Raw genomic sequence first — 21,311 nt, 5'->3', positions numbered from 1 at the left:
TACTGATTTATGTGTGTTCACACATGAAATATAACCTAATAGTAAATAATATTCCTGAGTTATTTAATTGTTACTTGCAGATACAAAATTAACAATTATTTATTAAAATATGATCTCGATGCATTAAAATTTCTTCAACACAGTTACAATATTATTATACAAGATTGTCCTTGCATCGCGGCCCCAGAGATAATCGATATGATTGAATTTTTCGTATGCTATTTTTTCAGTTTGTATAACATTTGGTAAATTATCTGCCAGTTTTTGAACATTCTGAAACAATTATGAAAATGTTATGAAGTAAAAGATGAGACATAATATAAATGATCATGATATGTATACATATATACTACATACAGCAATACAGCATAGACATATCTTGAAATAGTAGAACTTACAATATGATGATTAATAAAGTCATTTTCACTGTAAAAAATCGCCACAGGTACTTTTATTCTTTCAAGAGTATATTTAGGTGGTTGTGTAGATCCATAGAGAGACAAGTTTGATTTAGTGCCATAATCAAATTTATTAAAAGATCCTGGAAAATAACAATTATAGATTATATATATAAAACGTTTATATATATATATATATATATATATATGTACATAAAGAACTGTTTAGTTAAAAATATTCGATGTCACATGTGTGATATAACTTCCAATTTGGAACTTACTTTCAATTATAAATTAAGAATAATATGCTAATAATACAGGACCTCCTGCACTAATCATACAAATAATTGGATCTCAATGAAATATGAGTTAGTTTTCACATATAATAAGTATGTTGTAGCTTTATAATGTGGTGAACAAAAAATGTTATAGAGAGAAGATTCAATAATGAATCTTCTCTCTATAACATTTTTGAGCTATCAAAATACAAAAGTATATCAGAATATAAAACTTTTGCTCATTAGAGAGCATCTTTGATACACCTGCAACTCAAAAACTGTCCATTATTGAGCCTTATGTCTGACATTTTTTCCGGGACCTAATTTGATCATTATTTCTCATGTAACACGTAAATGCGGGGTCCTTAATTTATACAGAGATTGTTAACAATTGTTTACCAGATGTTATTAACTGGCTAAAGTGAAGGAATTGTTTAACCGAAGAACCTGCTGGGGAATGTCCAAATATTAAAGGTAACATAGATTTATCGAGTTGTTCGCTACCAAATCCAGCGATAAGGTAAAACCAGCAATTACAGAAACCTTTCGTCATCGGGTGAGGTGCGTTGCTTAAAAAGATCCTTAATATAAAACTTTGCCATTTATTACGAGGTAACCATTGATTTATGTTGCAAATGTAAGATCCCCACTGAAACACATTTGTGGCGAATAATATAGCATAATTTCATGAAAAAATCAGAAAATATAACAGCAAAACATTGCATTACCTCTAATATACTGTGAAAATATGCGCCAAGCTTCAAAACTGAACTTTTTTGATTTTCTAAAAATACTGCAGGTGCCAAACTTATCATTCCTTTGATCTTAGGATTATATTCAGGTCTTTCGCTCCCCATAACAAAGAACGTGGTTGCACCCTGACTGTAACCGATATAATACAATTTGGAATGACTAGTTTTTCCTAAGATATAATCTATTGTTGCTGGTAAATCATAATATCCAATCTCATGCCAACTGTAACAGAAATATTTATCATTTTTAAGTACAATGCTATTATTTTTTGTTTATATTTTTATTACTTTATCAGTTTATTATATTTTAAATCGCTCGATTACCTAAAGTTCCAAAAGTCTCTATCTTTGATTGAGTAATATTTATGAGATTTGGAGTAGGTGTTTCCACGAGCGTTTGCGAGCCAAACATCATAGCCATTGTCACAAAGAACATATGCTGCAATATGAAAAGTTATATGATGCATTAATAAATTCTAAAATATTTATAATATTCTGATGATGAATAATTACTATTCATTATTAGAGTATCAGACGACTAAAATAAATAACAAAAATGCAAAAATAAATTAAAAAATTAAGAAAATGCAAAAATATATAGTTATTTATTGATAGGTACTAACCGAGGGCCTTGTGTGGTCCTAGGAGTACCCAATCCGCAGAACTAGATAGAAGTCCATGGTTTATTATAACTGGCAATCTAGAGGAACTGATATAACATTCGGAAGTTTCTAAGAGTTGATGACTCTCAGTAGAAATTGACAAATTATAATCTTCACTATTTATAACAGCTGCATTGGTGTTTATGATGTCAGCGTTTAGTGACTTTGATGGTACTCGATCATTAGGAAGTACACGATGCACGGTCAAATAATAATCATCTTCTGTACAAATCTGATGGGTCTCGGCTATGTAACCATGAGCTTCAATCAGTTCAGGCTGCAAAGGAATAAAGTGATTACATTGCATAATTTTTTATATATGAAAAATGAAAGAGTTTATGTTTCAATTATTTTCCTACTATAAAAAAAAGCACCGACTTCTGTTCTGAATGCAGTCAATTAGATTTTTTTTTTTAAAAGTCTTTCTTATTTAAGTGATGTACGTTAGTCTGACTTGTTATTAAGGTTAAATAATTTTCGTTGTTCTAATTAATGATACGATTGTATATATTTCTTTCATAATAAACTTTGTTGCTTAAATTTAAATCATTTAAACCTGTTTTAACGCAGCGACGGAATTCAATTTCCGGAAGAGGAAGTGAAATGTTTCATATCAGCTGATTAATAGTTAGCGGCACGCGATACATTAATTCTTGCTAGATTGTTTCCGTTCTAGTAAATTACTAAAATTGCATCACATAACATAATTTCTAATAATTTACTAAAATGCAAGCAATCAAACAAGGAAACATATATTATTTGCCACAAATTTAAACTCGAAGAATATCGCGACTTAAGTCGAATTCCGCTTTGAAATGTCTAACATTTGCACGTTATAAACATCGCGAATTAATATTGATAAAATATTAATTTTAAAAAATCGTATTTAATTTTGTTATTATATGTATAATAGTGACTCAATCTGATATTTACTTTTTATGCCTTTTTATGACTTGTCGAGTGAAATAATAGGATCTGTAAGAATTTTTTAGAGCTAAAGAAATTAGATTTTTAACACATTACAGAAGTTAAAATTAAAATATTTTAAAATTGCGGAATCCTCACGTGAGAAGACGAGGCCGTATATAATAATTAGAATCTACATAATGCAATAATGTAACAATTATGTTAGTAACGACTGCCCAGAGTATAATAAGGAGAACTTCCGGTAAAAAATTTTTCATACATGAATATATAAATATGTATAAACGTATATAAATATTCATAAACACGTATAATCATATATGAATTAAGCATGTTCATCCTTAAAGCATTATATCCTTATGCCCATTTCCACCAATGTAGATTAGCTTTAATCTCGGGTCAACTTATTTTTCATCTTTTTCTAATCTTTAGAACTAGAAAATCTTCAAAACAGAAAAACTGCAAGAGACAAAAATAATTTATTTTCTTTTCATAAAGTTCTGAGAATTTTTTATCAACTTTTTAGTACTGCATTTTTTGATTTTTACCAACATGAGAAAATATATACGATATTAAAAAATTCTGAAAAAATTCTCAGAACTTTATGAGAAGAAAATAAATGATTTTTATCTCTTGCAGCTTTTCTATAAAGTTGATAGTATTTGAGTAAAAAATGATTTAAGACCAATATATTTGACAATTTTTAGTAATTAATATCTTGTTAATTATTGCGAAAATTGCAAAATGATAGAGGACTTTTCGACTCAGTTTAGTCCGCTCTATCTACACAAAAGTGATTGACAAAAACTTTCGGAACACCCTGTATATATATGTACATACATATTCTCTAAATACAGAATTCACTGTCTCAAAACTTCAGAGGATTTAAAGGCTCATTCCCATTAAAGTCGATCGTGGGGATTGGTATAGATCGGCAGTTTCTTTTTTTTTTTATAAAAATTAAAAGGAAAGCCAGTAGCGGCCATAGATATTTATATAAATATCTATCGGTCCCAATCGGTTCGATTGGCTTCAGTGGAGATAAGCCTTTATAATGAAAAATTTGACATATATGAGAGACTTCATTTTCATTTTCTTTTCCATCACACGTGAATTTGAGTATTAATATTCGACACATTCTAATAGTTTCTGGCGATAACACATGAATTAATTTTATGTAATGTTTAATCATCGATAACGTCTTACCGTTGTCATGTGGACTTCATCTTGATTTGTTGTTTTGCTCATGTTACTGATGTTGGACGTCAGCAGCGCAACAGCGTGAAGTTCGCGAGCGATATATTGACGAATTATTGTACAGGAATACACCCCACCTATTCCTCCTTTTACCTAGGCTTTCTCTTTCTTTTCTTACTCTTTCTCTCTAACACACACTCTTTATTTTCTTTAAAGCACGGTTCGCGCGATTCAAGCGACTTGCGAGAAAGTGACCCGCGAAATCATAAGTGCGGAGAAGAACCGGGGAAGGATCTCGTCGCCTTGGTCGTGCGCTTGAAAAAAACACGACGTGTTCAAGCGGTGAAAGGCATGCGTTTTCTTTATTTCTTTTCACGAAATCTTTTGAAGTCGATGTTAAACTATTTGAATTATTAATGGTCCAAACGCGAGTTTAGGGAGAGTCGTTTTAATTTGTTTGTAAAGTGATGGCGTCGTTTTTTGAAAAAGCAGTGGAGCAAATTTATACACGCGTGCGCGATTTGCGTATCCCAATAGATTTCTTTATCTTTCTATCAACAGTAACAACTGTAGGCACGAGGACTACACGCATCTGCGTTATATACCTATATATACGTCAGGTACGGACGGAAATGTTGGAGAAGAAGAAGGGGGGGAGGGTGGGGCTGCTGAATTAAATATTAAAGAAAAAGATTCGCCTCGAAGTATTAACTAACAATACAAGTGAAATAAAATCTAATAATTTGTGTTTTTTTATTGCTAATTTTAAAATTAGAAAAAATGAAAAGTTAGTTGAATCGTGATTAAGTTAATCTGCATTAGTAAACGCGGGCATTAGTTACTTCAAAATAAACAATTATAATAACAAGAAAGTTACTTATACATATAACATAGTAAAACAAATTTTTATCAATTTTTTGTTTTCTTAATAAGAATCTAATATTTTTATAAGATCTTTTACATTAAAATAAGATATGCTTTTAAAAAAATTTCAATTTTTAGAAACTTTACTTTAAATTTCTTATGTAATAACGCATAAATTTGCAATATATGTAATGTAGCTACAAGAAATTTAAATATGTTTTTATAATATATATATATATATATAAATAAATGTAATAGTATATATAAAGTCCATTTTATATTGTTTGTATAATTTTAAATGATAATAAAATTTATTAGCAATATTAAATGCCTAATCTAATCTTCACAGATTTATAAGGTTTCTGTTTTTCTGTTTTTCTATGGTAAGGTTGCCGAAATCACACCATTTTTCATTTAAAGGCTCATAACTTAAAAATTATGAAAAATATTCTTAAATTTTTAACAGCATAATAAAATATAATTTTTTCCATACCAATATTTCTCATTTAAAACAGTATAATAATGCAAAAAATTAAAAAATTACGTAAGAAAACGAAAAAAATTGTATTTTATTATACTGTTATAAAAACTTAAGAATATTTTTCATAATTTCTGAAACACATGATAATTTGAAGAAGTAATTTGAGAAGTTTCTGTGTGAAACAAAATAAATACTTTGTAGATTTACAATATACATTTTTACATAATAATAAATGGAATAAAAATGTAAGAGATGGAAAAATATTAGGTAACGTGCGATTTAAAAGGTTAGATTATAAAACTAGAGCAGTTTAAAAATATATAATTATAATATATTTTAATACTTAAATAACTTTAATAATACTACAGGGGTGCGTTCCAAAATTTGACTCTGTCAACTCCGAGTATCTTTTATTTTTATTCGGTGATCAACAAGGATAAGATAATACTCGAGTTGACAGAGTTGAATTTTGGAACGCAACCCTGAATTTACGCATCAAAACAAGGTTAGTTAGATCATGATAATAAAGATTAGATAGTTTAGGGATTTCACATTTCATTCACTAATTATCAGTAGAATACTTAACCCTGACATCAATGATTATCCACTGATTCAGACTTAGAGAGTATAAAAAATATGTAAAGCAAACTTTAATCCTACCAATTTGAATTCAATAAATTCTAATCACGATAAACAACCAAGACTTAGATCCTGCACACAATAGAAAAGATAAGGAATTGGGAATATAAAGAATAAACGATTTTAATTTATTAAAAATCGGAATACACAGTTTCTGATAGGTTGAAATCATTATTCCTTATCCCTAATTCCTTATTCTTGCTATTGTGCGCAGCTCCTTAGGCTGTTTAACTTATATTTTATGTAAGTCTGCTATGAATAAATACGTTGAAATATAGCAACACTATCACGATTTTTTTATTTATGTAAATAACAACACTCCTATTGCGCCTCATGTCACGAATATAACGGAGTAACGCTGCAGAGAGTACCATATCGTTTATTTATAAATAACCCGTAAGAAAGTATATAAATACAATAACTGAATTTTTAAGCGAAGTATATTATGTAATGCGATTTAGGAGTTGGTGCGATTTTGGCAACTTTACCCTAGGTGGTGATTCTTATTTTTATTTTATTACTTAAAGCAAGGACTCGGACCGAAATGAAATTTCGGTCCGGTTACGGTCATGATCAAAGGCTGTATATCCAATTTTCGGTTTCGGTTCCTTTTACGATAACAGTTACGATACAGTTTCAGTCTTTTTCGGTTCAGGATTGGAAAAGTTCGAAATCCAAGCGGTTTCAGCTCTTTTATAACTGTGACTGTAACCGCGCCTTATGTACCGCACTGGGCCTATCCTGTCACACGCTTGCATTTGGCGATAAGCTGGACGAATTTGGCTATTTTCATAAGTTAATAACTCGTTAGAACCATTGCGGAAATTATATAACGATAGAGGACTTTTTTTCTCAGTTTAGTCCATTCTGCTTCTATGTGAAAGATTTATCGTTACTTTTCAAACACTCTGTATAAATAATACCGTATAAATAATACACTCTGTATAACAAAATACCGTCCAACTGCTATGAACTTTGTAATCTTTATACTCGTTCGAGAAAGAAGTCAATTATTTGCTAGATGCGAAGAATAAATGCTGGCAAAAAATATCATAGTAAAAAAATGTATTTTTTTCACACCCTAATTACCAATAATTATATAGCGATACATTTTTCTTTCTCTTGCGAATTGATCTGCCAAGTATACAGCTGCGAGATTGTTTACTACTCCACTTGCGTAGTTTATGAATATTGTAATAATGTAGTAACGAGGTATAAACGCTTAGGAGTCGAAAATTGGAGCGCAAATTTATTCTTTTTTAATTTTACAATATTTAATTCTACTCTTCAACCATTACAAATGTGCGCAATCATGAAGAATTTTAAGACTCCTGAATACAAATCTATTCTATCAGTTGCAATGTAACACGTACCCATTAGCGACGTGAACATGCAAGATATGTGTGCAATCAGAGCTCTCTCCCCGAGACATGACGCATTTTCTTCTGTTTTATAACACAATAAGACAACAAAAAATTAAAACAGATGCTCTTAGATGCTTAATTTGTGTTATATAAACTGTCTTGAAAAACAAAAGAGAATGCGTCATTACATCAGGTTACGTTTTTTATTATATTGACGACTTTATTTATGTAAATTCACTATATAGTTTACAACATCGTGTAGACATCAATAGACTACGGATATTTATGCAAAATACTTAACTGAATATTTTACATAACATACATGTACATTTTGCATAAATTGCATATCTTTATCGCTTTTTAATTTTTACGAATTTGCGATAAATTTTATCATTTTAATCGAGCTATATAAGAATAAACTTTTTTGAGCGAAATAAATCGACTGTGGATATTATATTTCATCTGTATTCTACTGCATACACGATACCCCGAGGGTGCGATTACACAGCGGCGCGATTCCTCGTGCAAGGAAAGATTCAGTACCAACTTCACGACGCGAAACAGGTTGGTATTCATAGTCGATTTTTACATTAAAGCGGGGAGCACAGACTCTTGCATAACGCATAACACGTAATGCATAAGAATATGTACCAATCGAAGTTCTCCGTTTCTTTCCCTTCCATGTAATAGAGAACTCTGGTTGGTTCAATTTCTTATGCCTCATATGTTATGCGTTATGCAAGAGTCTGTGCTCCCCGCTTAATGGCCGCAATACACACTCTTGCATAACGCACAATACATAGTGCATAAAGGAATTAACCAATCAAAATTCTTCTTTTCCATGGAATGGGAGGAGAGGAAAGATTCTCATTAGTTGATTCGCTTATGCGTTATGCAAAAGTCTGTGCTGCGGCCTTTAGACTGGCATCCCATGACGTGGAAATTTACAGTGAAACGGAGCAGCGCAACCAATTACAACTCTGCAGTCATTACTCTGCTTTCTTTTCTGCAATTGTGATTGGTCTCACTGTTTCCGTTCCGCTGCAAATTTCTGCTCATGGGACGCCGTTCTTACGGTCACTGTTGTGGAATTTTGTGTGCAGCAGCTCTATAATGGGTGCTTTCCAGCAAGGACACAATCAAACACAGTGTAACACAGTGAATCGTTTCATCCTTGTTTAACGTAAGTAAACAACAAGGATATATGATTCACTGTGTTACACTGTGTCTGACTGTGTCCCTTGCTGGAAAGCATCCATCGCCTGTTCTACAATAGGATCGCAAGTCGTTAGCTGTAAGAAATTGGCCAATCACAGTTAAGTATGAGAAGAAAATCGACTGTGATTGGTTAATCTCTTACGGCTTGTCGCTTACGACTCTATTATAGAACAAGCCTAGACCTTATACAATAGTTTACGTTGTCTACACAGAATATTGTAAGGTTTCACGTCGCATACTTCAACATGCTTCGACATGTTCCTATCATAACTCTTATTCACTCTAAGTCCGGATCTACAATAGAGTTTTAAGCTTTAAGCCATAAGAAATGAGCGAATCATAGTCGCTTATTCTTCTCGGATTCGACTGTAATTGGTCAGTTTCTTACGGCATAAGGCATAAAACACCTATTGTAGATTTGGACTAAAGCCGGTTCTACATTAGTTGCAAGCCGATCGCAAGTTTGTTGTGACAGCCAATCTGAAACTTGCATTTTGAAATCAATGCTTCATATTGGCTGTCGCAACAAACTTGCGATTAGCTTGCAACTAATGTAGAACCGGCTTAATTTACATGTAGATGTACAACCCTAACTAAGGGGCTCTATTCTTGAGCACATGTAAGAGGCCTATTCTTTTTTATTGAACTTTTGCACCAGTTCATCTTTCTTCTTCTTTCCTCCTGGAGAGAAAAGAAAGAAAGATGAACTGGTGCAAAAGTTCAGCCAAAAAGAACAGGCCTATAGACAATGGACTGCGTGATCTGTGTGTCAAAATCACAGACATAAGAAGTCTGTGGTCAAAATGGTCGATCGGGATGAGAGAGAGAGAGACCGTGGCAGACGGCCATTCCTATCTCTTTCCATTCAATGATGTAATGGGAGAGAGAATGAGAGGGAGATTGGCCGTCTCCCACGGTTCCGCTCTTTCATTATTGTCGACCACATTTGATACACTACTTAGATATGGATCGTGCAGTCCATTCTCTATGTCTTTGGGTGCAACGACTTGAATTTGCTACTTGGCTCTTTCTTTTTCTTTTTTCTATAGTCTTACGTCAAATACATCACTCATACATCTAAACTGTCTTTCTCTTTACTATCCAGTTACTCCTTTTACCGTCACGACTCATGATCCGTCCAGGTAATTTTTTAGTTTGCCGTTTTGATACGTTGGCAATTGATGACAATTGATGATTCGGTGCGCTAGTTTGTATTGGCTTGTAATGCTGTTTCATGTGATGTTTGGCGATTCTGGCGCCGTCTCTTTCCCTTCCGGCCGATACCGTTTGTCGTCAAGCGGGGCCGCCATGATCGTTCCGGCAGTGTTGTGTAGACTCTCGAAATTCTTCGGCCATCAGGGATACGAAAACACGTCCATTTTCCAAAGCGCCGTAGACGGAATCGCATCCCGCGCGCATCTACCGATCACGCTGTGCACTGCAATGGCGGTGTAGACGTCCTCGGGGCGCGGGGCTCGCTTATCTCACGGTGTAAGTATTTTAATCTTGTTACGATTTTTACGATCTCGTCTCATATATTGAACCGCGGTATCCAGGAACGGTTGGCGATGTCGACGACGACGTCGCTCGCGCGTGCGAGATGTACGGCGTTGTATTGTAGACTGTAGCGTGCGATCGCGACAAGACTCGCCAACTTTCAGCTCGCTCTACCGTTCGATCGTACTTTCGAGAACTCGCACTTATACTTCCATATTGAACGTATTCGCCAATTTCGCGCGTGTATTACGTCCGCCCATCGTGAAAAAAAATCCACGTTGCGTCGATAATCCTTGCTCGTCGTATATACGGTGCAAGGACACTTGCACGGTGCGATGCGCTTTGCATTATCTGTGCGAAATTAGGGCGTATCAGGTTAGGACGATCAGAGTTGTGTGATATTGGAAGCGGTGTGTTTGCAAAATTTTCGTCTTTTCCTTCGTGGTCTTCCCGCGCGAGGATACGGAGGGAGCGAATCCGATGCAATCTGCGAGATCGACGAAGATGTGTCTCTCAATCGTAAGTTATGATGTAGCAATGTAATCCGATCGAAATTGCGGTACTTGTATTTTAGCTGTAAAACTTCCGTTAGAATGCTAATCTCTTTCCCGCCTTGTACAAACTGCAACAAACTACACGATGTCTTCATTGCCCTGCTTTTAGAAGTATGAGTCATCGAAATTGATTGGCATTAAAAAAAAATAAATAGCGTTTGTGTCATATACATATGTGATTCAAGTGTAATATTATTACAAATATCTCGGAGTAGTTTTGGAATAGTTTTTTTGTAATTCATAAGTTATATTATTATATACACAAATTTCATAATATTTTTTAGGATTTTAAAATACATTCTTAAAGCAAAGTATAATAGCACAATGGAATAAAACATTAATTTTCCATGAACTAGGTGGGGTGTAACATATCCCAACAAAATGAATTTCTATAACTTCCTAAAAAATATTGCACGCATGTTGCTGGTTTCGTACAACTAGACAGTGCGTTGTTATCAATCATACTAAATTACAGTATATTTATGAAATATAGCATGGGATATGAGATATACCTATATATAATCCATGTTGATTTTCCGCCTTGTTTGCAGAAGGTTAATAATAAATAAGATTTAGAATTTTAATTATTATTTTAGACTACATTGTGGCTTGTTATCTGAATGGACAATAAGGTGGATGTCACGGAGGCTGAAAATATTTCAATGATTGGAACATCTGGAATTTTTCATTTGCCCGATGTACCAGAGATATCGGAGGCATTAGAATCGACTGGTCTTAGCCCCTTGACTTCTTCTTTAGATCAAGCTCTCACGCTACAAGAAGATAAGGCTCTTTCGTCCGAAGTTAATATGGGCATTGAAGATACATGGTAAAAATATGCCTTTTCTAATTTAAGAATAATTTGTCCAATTGTACAATATCTTTTTGAAATATGCAAATACATAAATAATTATTAAATATTATTCATTTTTACATGACTGGAAAGATATCTCGCACACTAATAAGAATCATGTGATTTAACAGAGGCTGTGCATTGCTTGTACCTAATCACCAAGATATGTTAAGCTAGACAGTGTTCAAGCTGGCCAAGCCATTATCCTGTTTATGAAGTGATTGAACATGATTGGATTTTATAGATTAGACGTATAAATCCAATCAATTGCATTGAATTATTCCGTAAACAGGCTAGCTGCTTCATTCAGCTTGAACAAGGCAAATGATAGTGGATGACATAACAGTCACTTTAACTGCTTTATCATAACTCGATGTTTTCTTTGTTGTATTAAAAAATTCATTGCTTGTACAACTCAAACTTTCTACAAATCAGACAATGTGTAAATAATATTTAATTAATGTACATAATGTAAATACATTTTTTAGTGAACTTATAAATTTTATAGTGATTTCTACAAATTGTGTGTCTTATTTGTGTGTATCTGATTGATCTCATCTTTAATTAACAATAAAATTAACAAATTAATTAAAGACTTCTTTACTAAAAAGCAAAAACAAGTAATAAAATATACATCACTGGGTATCGAATACCCAGCCTAATGCCTATCTTTAATTGCTTCTTGCATCATCTTCTTAGGACTGAAGCAAACAGTTCAACATCAGACTATGCGATTCCTCTTCCTCCACCGCCTGGATTAAATGATTTCACGGATATGGGTGCCGATCCTATTGGTGATTCTGGAACCGGTGTAGAACACGGTCCGTTTCTGCCACCAGGTACACCAACACTTAACAATATCTTTGCAGAGGCTGGAGATTCCCACGATGATTCGCCAATGGGTGAGTGTATGTAACGTAGTGTCTGGTATATAAAACTTATGATGATGCACGATATATTTTTATCTTTTATAAATACTTTCAGAGGTAGTTGTTTTGCCTGCAGGCGTCTGTGGACTTCGTAACTTGGGTAATACTTGTTTTATGGCAGCTGGATTGCAATGTTTGACAGCGACTCCTCCTGTCCTACGACATTTCTTGGATTTACAGCAGAGAGGAGAGAAACTGCCTCCACCTGGGTCACTAATGGCACACTTCAGTGTACTTCTTGGGAAAATGTGGTCTGGGAGATATAGTGTACTTAGACCAACAGAATTTAAGCAAACTTTAGGTGCTTATCATTCACAATTCAAGGATTATAGGCAAGTAAGTGTATAATTGTTAATATATTTAATCAACTATTTATTAATTATTATTTAGTATAAGATTGTATCATATATGTTTAATAGCATGACTGTCAAGAATTTCTGGCGCTTCTGTTGGATTCCCTCCACGAACAAATGAATATGGCAAAGTGTGCCAAGAATTGTCAAGTTCCATTATCTACGACCACTGCCAATTCTTTTAATTCTATTGAAAATTCAAATGGAAAGACCCTTTCCCCTGTCACTGCCACAGCTAACTCAATTTATCATTCAGATTTTTTGGAAATGTACGAACGTTTGTCATCAGAATATCCAAATAGTCCAAATGTGACTATGGCTGGTTCACCAAGAGGTAGGAAATTTATACAATGTAGAATGTTACATTTTTTAGATGTCTTTTGAATGTCATTTCTTGATGTTTTATAAGAGTTTGATTCGTCAATTGGAGAGCTCGATAGTATCACGAATTCACCGAGAGATTCACCATTAAATGGTGAAGATGATGAGGAGACGCTAGATTCGGATGAAACCATTGAGGCAAGATCGAGCACTTTCATTCACAACAAAGTGAACGAGGAAGGCGCAAATGAAGTTACTCCGACACGATCTTTGAGATTAGACACGTTAATCGAATTATCGAAAAGCGTGCCTCAGTATGGCAGCTTATATGATATTCATAAAGAGGCTAAGACGAGTAATGCCAATTTCTTAGTAACGCAACAAGAATGTAATAATGAAATCCATTACGACTCGCAGAAATTTCCCAAGGATAATGTCCGCAGGACGCCGTTAGATAATTCGAATCTTATGGAGAATCATGATTTTGATAATAAGAGCGTTAGTATCAAACGCATAAAGGAGGTAAATGTCCAGAAGGTCAATGGTAGTCTTGATCCCGCATCGACTGGTTCTGATATCGAGTACGATAGCGGTCTCGAAAAATGTAATGTGAAACGCATGAGATTAGACGATCAAGAGAAGAATCATAAGCATGATAGTCTTGGCAGTGAAAGCACCCAATGCTCGCGGATTCTACAGAATTATGGAAATGGTGCTATTGCTGCACAGGATGAGCTTGAGGCGGATAAGCACTGGGCAAAGCACTTGCGATCAAATAGGAGTATCATTGTTGACACTTTTCAAGGCCAGTTTAAGAGCATGGTAAGAACTTTGCTGATATCGTTTGCTTATGTGGAGATTATACGTTGGAATTGATATCAAACATCATTGGTATTTATTGTAAAAAAATCTCCTATATTAAATCACAGTAGTTTTTGTCTTGCTTTGAAATAAAGAAGCAGGATTTATCCTACTTTTACAATTTATAATTTTCTACATAAAATGTATAATATGTATATATTATTATAAGCGAAGTTTTTAAAGTCAACCGGGTTTTTTTTATTTAGAATAAGGTTTTCTTTAATTGTAATTTGAGATACTTTTGAGAATACTATCTGTGATGCACTGAATATTTATGATTTAAATATGTTGTAGGTTGTGTGTTCAGTTTGTAACCACATTTCTGTTACATATGAACCTTTTATGTATTTATCGGTACCGCTACCTCATGCCATGGAGAGGCAATTGAATGTCACTTATGTTCCTGCGAACGGTGACCAACCTATGAGGTGCGTTATTTCCTTAAATAAGCAGTCTCGAATTGGGAAATTGAAAGAGGAATTGTTAAAAACGCTTGGTAAAGAAGATATCTCTGTGACAAATATTGCACTTGCAGAAGTGTTAGAGAATCATATAGCGAAGATTTTGGTAGGTACGAACACATGTTTGTTTTCTTACATTATTAAAATATAAATTTGTTTTAATAAAGGTTTTTTTTTGTATATTAATGATTTTTTTCTAGTAATTGCTTGCTTTGTAAATATATTTAACAAAAATGTATCACGTAAATCGCAGTACTAACGATAAATTGATCAATGATTTTGTTTAATACATAGATTTGTACATAGATTTGTATATAGATATAAAATTCTTTAGTAGCAATGCTATTTTAGAAGAATTTAGTGTTATCGATAAAAAATATGATTTTATATAAAGATTGACTTGCGCTTGTTAAAGAAATCTAAATAAAGATAGTCAAGCCAGTACAGCTATAAATAGGCTTGTATTGTTACAAGCAACAGTCAACAGTCAACAGTTGTATGTCGGTTGAAGAGTAAGAGTGGAAACATTCCAATGTTTACGACACTGTGGAATATATACTATCATAGGCACGGACGTCTGTATTTACCGGCTCGTATTGGTCTGTGACTATCCTTATTTAAATTATAATTCTGGTAAGAATGAATCTAGGTCTTAATTATCGCTTTGCATAATCGAGCTTTATACAAATCGAGAGATATCAGGCTGTTAAGAAATAATTGGAGAGTTAAGAAGGTGGTATGTCGATTAGGATCGATTATCGCCGATACTACCCTCCTAAAGAAATTCTATGGAAGAACATTCTCGTAACGTGAAAACGTAGTTACGGGGCTACATTTCATCGTACAGGCTCAACACAGTCTTCTCTTTATTTTCTATCTGTATCTTCTCTCTCTCTCTCTCTCTCTCTCTCGTTATGATTTCACCAACGCTGCCGGTCTCTTATCGTTGTTGCTTTTTGACTATATTATTTTCCCCTTGCACCGTAGGTTTCGGGAATTACTTGCTTGCTGTAGCTTATCGTACTTAGGCGGAAACATCACTCTGTTGGATTCTACATCAAGGTTTTAAATTTAAGGACGACAATACACTCTTGAGACACGTCAATGATACGAATCGATCGATATACGCCTTTGAACTGACGGAACCTCCCGATGCGTACACTTCGGTGTCTGACGGCGGTGGGGACCGTCCAACGGAGGTGGATTCTTGCCAAAGATGTACGATCACAGGCGAGGAAGTGCCGTGCATGATATGTCTTGAGGAATTGGATGGCGATTTGAAGAGGCACAGCGGAAACAGCTGTAACTTCATCATGTGCGATCCATGTATCGAGGTGAGAGTTTATCTAGAGACCCTCTTAATCAGAATCATGAAATAATATCTCTAATTTCGATTAGTTTTTTTTTTTAGTATCATAATTACCATTTTTTAAAGCAAATAATACATCTATATACACTACATAGTCATATCATTTTACATGTGTACGACTATCACAGTTATATATATATATATATCTATCTGCTGAAAAATGTCGTTATCGTCTTAATGACTCTTATTTCATGACTCTGATTAGAGGGTCTCTAAGTTTATTATGTTGTTCAAATATAACAAAAAAATTTTTATTGAAAATTTTCTGTATTTGTATGTTATTCTTATACTTTAATTAAATCCTTATATTTAATCGATATGTTTTTATCATATTTGATTGCAATTCCAATTGTCATTAATTGTGGCGACCATGGGATAAAGAGAATGCATTCTGTGTTAAAAATCCGAGTTCATAAAACTCACCTAAAGCATCAGATTTTATTTGACTTTAACCTTTCGGAAGGCAATAGCAAACCAGAATATCTTTGCCATGAGAACCTCTTTTAGTAAGCCGTTCGGAACCGGCGTCAAAAGTATAGTTTCCATATATCCGCAAAAAGGTTACTGTCTTTAACAAGAGGCAGACAGTGAATGAACATTCATCCCAATGATGAAAAGACGGCAGTGCCAATCTAGTGGAAGGGGTGTACAAACGAGGCATACATTGTCATTATTTTCACCTCGGGAAGGTCTGAGATAAGATTGTTAAACGTTCTAGCCGGACGGCATCATAATGATGCGTACGAGGACCAGAAATAGCTTTGCGTTTTTCAAAATGCTGAGGATGCTTTTTTAAAAGCAGAGGCGACTGGAAATGTGAAGATGAAATCTCGTATAATCCGCAAGTTCAGTCTAATCCACAAGCCTGGTAGTCATACCTTGAACTCAATTCAGACTAATCTGATGCTGCCGTTGAATCTGAGGGTGCTACCTTATCAAATTTTTGTCTTGTTTTAATAGAAACAAAGCTTTAGCTAACATACAAAAGTATTGTGCAAATTGAAATCATTTCAAGTAAAGCCCAAGCTTTTACTTTACAGAATTATTTCAAAAATCAAACGGAGCCCCAAACGTGTCCAATGTGTTCCACGTACATGACAGCCTCATCGTTTACAAAAATAGATCAAACTGGTCGACCCAGGCCCACTGTACGTATTCTGAACGTACCTTTGGTATTGAGGCACGATACGACAAACGAAACGACGAATAATCGCAAAGGTACAAAGCTTTTTGGTTATCCGCACTTGATACGACTCCCATCAAGAGTGAACGCACGGGATTTGTATGATATCATCAAGAGGAACGTACCACATGAAGGACACTATACAATTCATTTCGTCGATGGACAGGTGAGATAATTTAATATAAAAAATGTATAACTTTTTTGCAGCTAAGCCATACTAATCTAAAAAAAATGTGTAGTGCATTGTGTATATACGATTGATTGTCATAATCAGTATATTACTACAATAACTGAATTATATAAAACGTAAAAAAATTACCTTATTACTGAAATAATTACATCGTTTCAAAAAACAATAGCCAAAAAAAAAATAATATAATTAACATATTCAAATACTTTAACATAAGTCTAAATTATTAAATACATGTTATATTAATGTACAAAAATATTTTTTCTTATAGGGTCATCATTGTTCACGATGTATGTATACGGCGCATTGTACTGGATGTAGTGTACCTGAGACGGGAATGGTTGCGCTACAGAACGGTGATACGCTTGCGGTTCGTTATACCGAATACGTTCCTAAGATTCTACATCCTATTGATCACGTTAGCGTCAGTAAGCAACGGCCGCATCATCCGCTGTCCCTTTATGATTGCCTTCAAGCATTTAGTCAGAGGTAATTGATTTCTGTGAGTTATTTCAGTTTTGTTAGTAGAGGTATTCTCTTTTGTGAGAAATAAACATAAATATTTTATACAGGGTGTTAAAAACGATTCAGTATTTATATGGTATAGATAGTATATACCCTATACTGAGTAAAAAAAGCCTTAGTTGAACATGTCTAAAACTCAATTGTTTCTAAGATATAAACAATTTTGTTTGTTTGTATCATAACTGATTTATTGGCTTCTACGTGTCGTATGCGACGTGAAGATTTACAGTATTTGCAAACCGCGTTCTGAATGTACTGATTCTATGGAGATATTCTGGCGATTAGATGTTGTCTCTCTTATTTTCATTTTTACGTAAAAATAAATTTTTAGTGTAAAAATGAAAATAAGAGAAACAATCTCCAATGATCTGACATTGGCAACGCCACCCAATGTCAAACTGATAAGAGATCTTTTTAAATTCTACAACTTTGTCTGAAACGTTTTTCCAATAAACCAATACTTTCTGAGATAATTAGCCATTCCGGGACTTTTGGACCTCACTGTAGATGTTTTATATCATTTTAATACTTTTTTTTTTAGCGAAACTTTAGACGAACATAATCCTTGGTTTTGTCCGAAATGTGAATGTAACCAATGTGCCACAAAAACGCTTACGGTACATCGATATCCTAAGTTCCTCATTGTATACCTTAAACGGTATGTAATATTCATTGCGTATTACAAATGCTTTACAAATTGATGTTACAAATGTCTTATTAATCATGGATAGCGCTAATGCATTATTTTGGGTGATAGATTTGTGTTTTATGAATGTGCGAGTATGAAGTTAGATGACAAGGTCACATTCCCTTTGGTGGGTCTAAGCGTAGGACGCCACCTTTATGATCTCTATGCCTGCGTATGCCACTTTGGAGGTGTGTAAATTTAAGAGAAAAATTTTCTTTTTAAATTTTATCATTTCACAAAGAATTTATTATAAGAAAGTTAGAAATAGAGTTTTATTGCACATATATGTTTTTAAACAGATTTATAGAAAAAATTGTAATTATTGATATAGGAGCATCAATAGGATAAAACAGTGAAAACGCGTTATATTATTGGCCATTATTTTAGCATCCATCTCCCTAAAAAAAATTTTTAATATCTCTAAAAATTTTTTTAATAGATACTATACTTTGAATACTTTTTATATTTTTAAATTAAATATTTTTCCAAAAATAATTGATATTTAGAGGTAACACTATAAGTTGATGAATTTTGTTACAAATTCAATTTTAATAAGTCAAATAATAAGTCAAATACAATTTTAGGTGTATCAGCGGGCCATTATACGGCGTATGCGAAGAATCCTCGTACGGACGTATGGTATTATTACAATGATGAGATTACGAGCAGGCAGAAGCCACAAGACGAGGATTTTAGCAATGCATACATATTGTTTTATAGTCGACAAGGGACCAACTTGAAACCGTGCAATATATAACAAGTGGTGTATTTATCTTGATAGCCGATAGAACAAGTCGAGCAGTCAAAGAAGGAACGAACAGGGCTGGTGACAAAAGGATGGACTGTGGCAAAAGGGGGGATTGATATTTGCGTTCTTCCACGTGTATTCACTGCGAAAGTTATTCGCATACTTTTGCATACGTTTGCAACGTTTCCTTTATCTATTTTGTTGCGCTTTTGTCTCCCCCGCGCATCCATCTCCCTTTCTCCTGCCTCTGCTAGGATGTCTTTAAAAGTGCAACGGAAGATGTACTTCATGCACGCGTCGATTTGCGCTCAGTTACGTGAAATATTGATAGCTGTCGCCATGTGCGTTTCTTTCGTGATTTGTTATACGATTTTTCGATGAAAGCCAGCGGTGTTTTCGCAATCGGTACTTGCCGGTAGCGTTTACATTAGCACAACTTAGGCCTGATCTATTTCGCGGATACTGTGAGAACTGAGCATATTTGTATTGAGCATATATTGTAAACGTATGTCGAATTTGTACAGTAGATGGTTAAATGTAGTTCTCGAGAATTCTAAACACGTAATTTATTAGTGAATAAAGATTGACATGTCATACTTGAAATCAAACTTGAATTACCGCACACTCGCCAAAGGCGGGACGTCACGCTTCACCATGCTTTCTTCTTTATCTGAGCAGAGGAGCGGGAGGATATACGCTTACCAATAACAAAGTGTTGCGCTTATCCGATATTCCTTTGTTATTCAAGTGAGAGAACAAGAGGATTGTAAAGCGAAACAGAATATACACATTTTATAAAACGCAATTACGTTCATGGGTTATTTATTAAATTAGTTTATATATATATATATCGCAATTTTATTAAAAGACACTAATCGCAGTTCAACATGCTCGTATTAGCACAGCAATGGTGTAATACTGATGTTTCACGCACATTTTTAAATTATTATATAACACGCTATATTATGACGCGTATAGGCAACTAGAATCGGCTCTCAAACATTTCTGTTTGTCAAATGTTGTAAAACCTACTCGAAGTTTCTCGATACTTTCTGTAGTATAAAAGAATACTATTGCCGTTGCGCGCTAACAATTTCCTCCGAATCTAGCAATTCTGGCCTTTTTATTCTTGTAACAAATTTATTTGAATGCACAAATAGCATAGAAGTGTCCTATGATTTTGATGAGCTTTCAATATATTGTATTTTAGACCAAAATAAGGGACAACAATTTTTTTATACGTGTCCTTTATATTCTGATTTAGAGAGTACAACATAAATATTAAAAGTTATTAAAATCGGAGAGGGACACTTTTTTATGCATCTCGTAAGATTATTACATAATCTTACTAAAAAATGCGTATGAAATATCAAGAAATAATAAAAATACAAGTTTTTATTTAATATTCTGCCAATGTTTCTACTATATATATATATATGTTTTTTTTTATGTATTATACTAGTGAATGTTTGGATATCCATATATTTGACTCTTGACATTACGACGGTGACATCTATTGTTGAACTCTATAAAATCTGCAGTGGCTAATATTGTGTAATTCGACAATCGATAATACAGAGTAATTTAAATGTTGACAGAGGTATTATTTCTTCCAAATCGATAGTATAGAGCATATCAGTAATTACAGATTTCATAGAGCTATATAAGGAAGAATGTTACTCTATATTAAGGTTGTGTTCCAAAATGTACTGTTAATGATGAAAATATATAGTGTACGTAAACTATAGATTTTTAGTACTGGCAGTAAATTTTGGGATACAGCTACAAAACAAACGATGGTTGTCTTTTTTTTTGAAACCTATATTAATAAAAGATGTTACGAAAATGTTCTTTTGATCATTAAAATCATTTTGTCGAATAATAAGATAATCTATGCAAAGCAAGCGATACTACGCATACGCTTTCATATCAATTAATTTATGCACGCAGTAATACATTCAATTGAATTCGGTATTTTCTTGTAGGGTATCAGCGAATGATC

General features: G+C 33.7%; 2 protein-coding genes across 4 annotated transcripts; one reads left to right on the top strand and one right to left on the bottom strand.

Moving 5' to 3' along the window:
- Nucleotides 1–97: 97 nt before the first annotated feature.
- On the bottom strand, nucleotides 98–4,731 carry LOC108765426 (lipase 3). The gene is made up of 7 exons (XM_018514143.1): nucleotides 4,221–4,731; nucleotides 2,052–2,367; nucleotides 1,753–1,867; nucleotides 1,405–1,651; nucleotides 1,076–1,325; nucleotides 399–541; nucleotides 98–273 (listed from the first exon to the last, which is right to left on the bottom strand). The coding sequence occupies exons 1-7, from the start codon at nucleotides 4,260–4,262 to the stop codon at nucleotides 124–126; spliced, it is 1,263 nt and encodes a 420-aa protein (XP_018369645.1). The 5' UTR covers nucleotides 4,263–4,731; the 3' UTR covers nucleotides 98–123.
- A 5,441-nt stretch (nucleotides 4,732–10,172) lies between these two features.
- LOC108765425 (uncharacterized) lies at nucleotides 10,173–20,642 on the top strand. Of its 3 annotated transcripts, none has more exons than XM_018514142.1 (13): nucleotides 10,173–10,268; nucleotides 11,425–11,657; nucleotides 12,381–12,583; nucleotides 12,687–12,946; nucleotides 13,030–13,297; nucleotides 13,373–14,106; nucleotides 14,440–14,712; nucleotides 15,683–15,940; nucleotides 17,016–17,324; nucleotides 17,620–17,837; nucleotides 18,415–18,531; nucleotides 18,631–18,749; nucleotides 19,146–20,642. In XM_018514142.1, the coding sequence occupies exons 2-13, from the start codon at nucleotides 11,449–11,451 to the stop codon at nucleotides 19,316–19,318; spliced, it is 3,141 nt and encodes a 1,046-aa protein (XP_018369644.1). In that variant the 5' UTR covers nucleotides 10,173–10,268; nucleotides 11,425–11,448; the 3' UTR covers nucleotides 19,319–20,642. The 3 variants fall into 3 exon arrangements, with proteins under 3 accessions (XP_018369644.1, XP_018369641.1, XP_018369642.1); XM_018514139.1 differs by having other exon boundaries at nucleotides 12,666–12,946; XM_018514140.1 differs by lacking the exon at nucleotides 10,173–10,268 and adding an exon at nucleotides 10,731–10,793 and having other exon boundaries at nucleotides 12,666–12,946.
- The last annotated feature ends 669 nt before the right edge of the window (nucleotides 20,643–21,311 follow it).

Source organism: Trachymyrmex cornetzi, unplaced genomic scaffold (genome assembly GCF_001594075.2).
Source record: "Trachymyrmex cornetzi isolate Tcor2-1 unplaced genomic scaffold, Tcor1.1 scaffold488, whole genome shotgun sequence".
Classification (NCBI taxonomy): Eukaryota; Metazoa; Arthropoda; class Insecta; order Hymenoptera; family Formicidae; genus Trachymyrmex; species Trachymyrmex cornetzi.
This window is presented reverse-complemented; position numbering and strand designations above follow the sequence as displayed.